Below are 6,956 nucleotides of genomic sequence, written 5' to 3'. Positions count from 1 at the left end.
AGCCAAAGGTGACTATCAGCTGCGCGGCCCGTGACGTCACATCCGCTTCCGCCGCGCGGCCCTCTGGGAAGTGGAGTGTCGGGGAGGGGTCGGCTCATGGCGGCGCCTCGCCTGGGACCTGGCGGCCCTTACGCCCTCCTCGGAGCGCGATGGGGGCAAAGGGAGAGGCAGCGAGGAGGACAGGCCGCTGTCCGACGCCGGGGGGGCAGGGCGGTGACTGTTTCAGCCGCGGCCGCTGGCTTTTCCAGCTGTGAAGACAGAGGCCTCACCCTGACAGCGCTCCTGGGATGAATCCTCAGGGCTGATGTAGTGTTAAAGCTGCTCCGAGGAGCTGCTCAGGCATTTTAGGGGCTAAAACAAGCGAACAGTGACAGGGAGGATGGAGCTCCTGACACAGAGCAGCTGTTGGAGAGGGGCCGTGCGGCAGAGGGGCTGCCCTGTTGCCATCTCCCCCCGCCCTGTGCTGATACTTTCCAGGAAAAATCTGGCTCCCTTCACTTTGGCAGAGGTTTATTTTTGGAAGGTTTAATAATGTCCGTGGTGCGCCTGTTGCTCACTCAAAATACAGACCCTTTATTTGTATTTATAGGCAAGATTAAATATAAAACTGGCTCGGCTCCAGCTGGCTCTTGCACCAAACGTCTTTGACACCAGCATCATCCAAAGCTTTAAAGCCACTGGCCAGGTGGCAGTTTTACAGCTCCTGTAAATGAAACGCAGACCCGGCTAGTCCTTTCTGCGACTGAACTCCCCCTGCACAAACAGTCATTGATGCTTGGTGGAAACGTGGCCGTGGCACACGCCATGACGGGATGGCTGGCCCGTGATGGCATCCCAGTGCGACTGCCACTGCTATGAGACGACCAGAGGTGCAAGGTCTGATCAGCTGGCGGCCTGGTTTGGAGACCTGGTTCTCCTAACTGGAGAGGAAGAGCCAGGTGAAACATCTCGGGGCAGAGAGTGGTGAAGGGTGTTTCCTCGGGAGGCTGCAGACCAGGGCTGAGTGGACAAAGTCATCTGGGGGCAGAACCTGGAGAAGATGACTTCATGGGCCTCTGAAAATTAGGTTGGGTGGAGATTTGCCCCCATAAAGGGCACTGCCTACTGCAGATATATTGATGAAAATGTTTGGACCTATTTGACATGGTCTGGAATGGTTTTATATGTCCAGGAACTGCTCTGTTTGCTTTCTTTATCAAAAAAACCCAAATCTTAACACCATACCAAACCTCCTCTGACCTTACCCCTACCTCTACCAGGAGTCTGGTGATTACCAGAGGAGCTGCCCTGGCCTCAGGCAGAAAGAAGCAGAGGATCCCTCCTGGGCAAAGAACTTCTCCAAACAGATTTGGAACCATTAAAGGAGCCCTGTGTAGTGCAGGGAACTGGAATAGATTTAAATTGTTTAGGCTGGTCTGAAGGATGTCGATGCGACGCACTGACGAAGGAGGGATTGGAGGATGGCAAGTAACCGGATTAGTGAATCACCTAGATGCCATCAGAAAGACAAAGGGGGTGAACACAATACAGATGGACCTCAGTTACAGGCAGGACAGGGCAGCAAAGCCCTGCAGGGCATGGTAGCAGTGTGCTGGGTTGGGTTGGAGGTGTATGGCCAGCTTTTCCACAGCTCTCAGTTCTCTCTGTGCTTTGGGGAAACCAGGTGTATTCATTTTCCCTGGTGTCCGGGTACCAAGAGTCCAACAAGCCTCTGCTCAGTTGGGTTGTAAGGCCTCCTCTCCCATGACTAAGAACTCACATACTATGGCAAACATAAAGAGTTTGGCTTTGACCAACTTTGTGGGAGCTTGGAGGGGAAGAAGGTAGATGAGCATAGATGGGAGGAAACACATTCAGGAGAGACTGCTCTCAAGAAAGGCAGATAGAGTATGTTAAAGGCCTGAGTGCCCATGGACAAATGGCTTGAAAAAATTACTCCATTTTTTCCCCCAAGTTTCTCTTCACAGGTCCTCTACAGTTCAGGGTCACTTGAGTCCAAAGCTTCATACCCTCAAACCATGAATACCCTTAGCAAACTGCAGCGTGGGGCTTGGGAGTAACACAACCCACTTGAATGAAGAAATCTGAAAAAAAATAATATGTACGCTGCACCACAATTACAGGTAGAGAAGGTATTTGAGGTGGTTAGTAAACATGCCAAATAATAAATAGAGCTATTCAGTCGGCAAACAGCTGCATGATTATAAATAGGAAAATCTACCCCAGCCCAAAGCCAGCTGAGACCCAACAACATACACTTATTAAGGAGTGATTTTTTGTGTGTGTGCATTTTTTGGAGGGAGGTTGAAAATATTTTGCCCACTCTTTATTTTAGGAAGGTGAAATGTCCCTGGTGGATTTCAAAAGCTAACCTCTTGGGTATGCAATCTCCATGCCAAGACACTGAGTCACGAAGAGATTGGAGGAAGCTGTTTCAAATCCAGACAGGGGATAAAACAGCTGTAATTGAGTAGCCAGCTCAGCTCAGTCTGCTAATAACCGCACAGCCCTGTCCCTGCCCTCAGCTGTACAAGCCGAGAGCTTTGCTCGCTGCCACTTTCACATGCTCTTTGGTTATTGCTCGGGGTCAAACTTGTCCACACCTATTCCGTTCTGAATGACTGCTTGTGTCTGGGCCAAACCCGGGTTCAGGGAGCGTGCTTGCAGGCTGGAGAGCACTGTCCTTCCTCCGTTGTGCCCGATGGGAACTGACAGCCTCTAAGCATGTCTGCTGGACCCTTGGGCTTGCAAGGACACCTTGCTGCTCTGCAAGCTTCAATTCGATGTATTTTTCCACTCACATGTTTTTGGCCTATAGTGCGTCGTAGCAGCGGGGGACACATCTTCCATCGTGGTCTGACCTTTTTGTTTGGTGCATGTGGGGTTACTTATGTCTGTTTGGGGTAGCAGAAGGAGGGACTTTGTGATCCACAGGGATGCCAGGGTGGTACATAACACCTGTGGGGCCCAGATACTGGGGGATGCCAAGCTGTTTGCCCAAGGGAGTTTCTGTCTCTGGCTCCTTGTCTTTACATCGTGGTGGTGGAGCAGAGACAACAGAAAAGGTGTTCTGCCTGTTTCTCAGCTGGTGTAGCTCCTTGCCTGACCCATTTCATGGCTGCTAACAGCAGCCGGAGCGTGAGCTGCAGGCACATTGCTCCTTCTGCCTCAGCTCCAGGGCAGGATCCCCCAGCCAAGGGGCGGGGTGGGGTGGCCAGGGACAGGACCCTTGTTACTCCTACCAGGTAACTCCAGTGTGTCTCATGACTCAGACCATTAGCTGAAAGTGCAAGCCACATTTAGGAGGATGATTTTCATGGCCCAGTTCAGAAGCTGAGCTGAATTTCCCTGCTCTGAGTGCCCTGCCAAGAGGGCTTCAAGCTCTCTCCCTCCTGGAAAGCGCCCCAAGGATGCCACCTGGGCTGGGCAGAAGGAGAGAGTATGGGAGAAGGTGGTGATGGGTCAGGGCAGGGGGAGTGCAAGAAAAAGATGGAAATTAAAGGTGTTAGGGGACAGTGAAGAGAGGAGGTGGGAGCACAGGAAGAGAGGGGGAGCAGTGAAGGGAGACATGGGGACAGAAGAATGGGTTCTCATTTCCAAGGGAAGATGAGGCAGGGAAGGGAGGAAGGAAAGAAAAGAAAATCTGAGGAAGGATGGAGAAGAGGAAATGACCAAGGAGAAATAAAGCCACCCCAGTGGTTAGCTTGGGGGGATTTGTTTGCTGGTTTGGCAGCTCTGGGGGTGTGGAGAGAGGGTTGCCAGGTGCCACTCTGCGGGGCTTTGAGTCACCGCCGAGATCATCGTCTCTCACCCTACGCCTGGGGATCGCATCCTGGGCTGCAGCCAGGCCTAGCTGGAGGCAAAATTGTCCACAGCCAGTTTCACTGCCCTCTGCCCAGCAGGGTGGGCTTGGGCTTTGCAAGGACAAGGAGCTGCTTTAGGAACAGTCTGACTCAGGAATCCCGTTTTTTCCTCCCCGCTTTGTTTTGCTGTTCTCTCCCCCCTCCTCCTTTTTCTTTGTCTGCTAATGCACAGCAGATGGGAGGAAATGCCATTTTAAATGCCACAGCATCCTGATGAAATGAGATGGGTTATGGCAATCTCAGATGAATCATGGTATTGTTTTGTGTACATGGCCCGCTGCGGCTCAGCCTTGCTTGGGCAGCTTTCTGCCTCCAATTTTGCAAATACACTCAGAGTCATTTAGGCATCCACGCCAGCCTCGTGGCAGGTGCCCTCCAGGACCTGGGTGTTCAAGTCACATTAATTAATTAACCAGCAGCACTTGTGGAGGCAAAACCGAGCCCGAAGTGCTTTACCAGTGGTGAAAACAACAGCTAGCTTTGAAACATCTGGTCCACACTGCCTCTGGGGACGTGAGGGTTATAAATTACACTCAATTCCCATGTTACATTTATAGGATTTCCACACAAGGTGGAAGAACAGGATGGAGAGAACCTGACTTGACACATCACAGCCCTCCCCATCACCACCATAGCCCTTGAACCTTCTGGAAAGCCGGGCTGTGTCCCCATACCTGCCTCTTTCTTGGCCCCATGGCTGGGACAGATCCATGGAGCCAAGGCTGAGGGGGGCTCCTCTGATGTGGCCATTTGCTGCTGGGGCTTTGCTTGGGGTGATCAGATCATTTCACCTAAGCTATCAGGGAAGCATCAAATAATATTGATGCACTCGCTGGCAGCCTGCTGCCAGATGAGAAGGAGCAGCTCAGAAGTGAAAAAAAAAATTAAAAAATATATATACACATATCCCAGCTCTATCACTGAAACTCATAGCAACCCAGCCCTGTTAGTTTTAAACTAATTAATTGTGGGGAAAAAAGTCACCCTTAAGTCTGCAGAATATAAAGCAGTCTTTTAATTTTGGTAGCTGAAAGAACAGATTTGAGAACTCCAACGAGCAGAAGACGTGACATTAAAATTTGGTTGCAATATGCTTAATTTTAACAGTCTAGATTGGAAGTGTATCGCTGGCTATGTCTAACTGCCTGTGTGTCTACTGGCGTGGCAGTTATTCAGCACTGGCACTGAAGAACTAGTAGCATTGAGCCATTTAATTTCTCTTTTTTTTGGTAGTAGATCTAATATACATCAATGCAGCAAGCAGAAGGGCTGTTATTATTAATCAACCCCCATCCCAGCCCTGCTTTCCCCCAGGCTCTTGCTCTCTCGTTTGTAAGCATATCCCCGTTAAAAGGCCTGGCAGCCTCACGGTGCAGCATGGCCAACACCAACAGCCACAACAGCTCCACTGTGTTTATCCAGATTTCAGCAGCTCTACCTGGGAGGAGAGGGGAAGGGGGCTGTGTTTGCATTCATGAAGCCAGAGGTCTGGGGTATTATTTTTCTCCCGTTGGACATCCTTTGCTGCTTTAACTTCAGTCAAAAACAGTGCGGCAGAAAAAGGAGGGGAAGGAGGGAGCGGGGAGAGACGGGGAGTGCTAGTTCTGGGGTCATGCTACAGCCCTGCACCACGGCTTCTGCCTTTCCAGCATCCTGAGCTTTCTCAGCTCAATTCTGACCAGAGCAAAACTCTTGCTCCTGGCTAAGTGGCCCAATACGAGCCTGAGAGAGGAGGAACAACCCCTTGTTCTTCAGCAGTGAGCTGCCCCTCTAGCATAGTTGTGTCCTATAACTTAACACTGGGAGGCTCCTGCTTGTGCTCCCATGCAAACCAGGAGCATCTTCCCCCCAGCCCTGGGGTCTCTGCCCCACAGTCCCAGGCCGTAACCACCACCTGCAGCCATTTGTTTTTCCCTGAAATCCCGCTCTGTGTTGTGTCTGGGAGGCTGGGAAGGAGAGGAAAGCTTGGCGGGGCAGGGTGGCTGTGCAGAAGGGGTCACCCAGGAGAGGGTACACCGCGAGGAGCATCACTGTGTGGCAGCATGTCCCACTGCCCTCCTCTGCTGGCACTGTCCTGGCATGGGCACAGCCACGTGCTGATGGTGGAGATGCAGCAATCTGAAAATGGGAAAAAAAAAGAGGAAAAAATAGGTAAAAATTCATCCCTCTCTTTCCGGGAGATTCTGCTTTGTACATTAGCGTCCCTTCCTGGTCCCCCTCGTGCCTGACCGTGGCTGCTGGGCATGAGGAGAGCACCATTAATGGGCTCTTGATGTGTGTTTATTTCGTTTAGCACATCCTGAGTGCTGTGGTGAGAGCTTTAGAGACATTCGTTATGGTGATTGCTTTCCCTGCTTATGAAGATGGAAAAAGCCACAGTGGTTAAGCGAGGGGAGTGGACAGATGCCAGATGCGTTAGTGCTCTGGGCAGTCCCGGAGGGCCCGTTCGTTAGGTGTTTTGCCTCAGAAGGAGGAGGGTTGTGAAGAGAAGAGCTTCGCTGTGACCTGCACCCCTTGTCCAAGAGGCTGTGGGTTGAGGATCGACCCTGCAAAGGACATGAGACCCTACAAGGGTCTACCCTTGTTTGGTGGGGCGCAGTCTGAAGGCAGGGAATACTCGAGTGAGTATCCAACACGAGCCTTGACTCATGCTGCTGTGGTGCCAGCCCTTCCTGATGCTCGCAGCGTGAGCAGACAAGGCTGGGATGATGGTCCTGCTTACAGCATCCTTGTCCTCCAAAAGCACCAGGCAGCTGCAGACCGAACGCCCTGGCCCTGCCCGGGACAGGCAGCTGCATCAGGGGAGGAGGTTCGCCCAGTGCAGGCAGATGCCTGCTGGTGCCTGCAGTGACATCTCTCCCTCTGGGTCCATTTCAAGGTGGCTTTCCCTCTCATGATGGGGGATTTTTCTGTGAAGTGGTACAAGTTTGAGGTGTGGGAGCCCACTCAAGCAGAGCAGTGGGTGTTGCCCCACTCCTCCCAGCACAAGGAGGTCCTTCTCAGAGTGGGCATTCAGTGAAGCACCCTCAAACCATTGCCTGACCACTCTGCCGGCTCCTGCCAGACAAGGAAGTGGGCAGGACAGAAAGCTTG

The 6,956-nt window shown here is 52.0% G+C and overlaps 1 protein-coding gene across 1 annotated transcript in view; it reads right to left on the bottom strand.

The window, feature by feature from the left end:
* TCOF1 (treacle ribosome biogenesis factor 1) overlaps positions 1-2,850 on the bottom strand; it is a 26,259-nt gene extending 23,409 nt beyond the window's left edge. The window contains exon 1 of the mRNA XM_026858503.1: positions 2,802-2,850. Coding sequence (XP_026714304.1) covers positions 2,802-2,850 — 49 coding nt within the window. The remainder of the gene's footprint in view (positions 1-2,801) is intronic.
* Positions 2,851-6,956: the final 4,106 nt, after the last annotated feature.

The sequence above is a fragment of the Athene cunicularia genome (genome assembly GCF_003259725.1).
Source record: "Athene cunicularia isolate RWA chromosome 13 unlocalized genomic scaffold, athCun1 chr13_part1, whole genome shotgun sequence".
Classification (NCBI taxonomy): domain Eukaryota; kingdom Metazoa; phylum Chordata; class Aves; order Strigiformes; family Strigidae; genus Athene; species Athene cunicularia.
The sequence above is the reverse complement of the archived record's forward strand: the minus strand, read 5'-3'. Positions and strand labels throughout refer to the sequence as shown.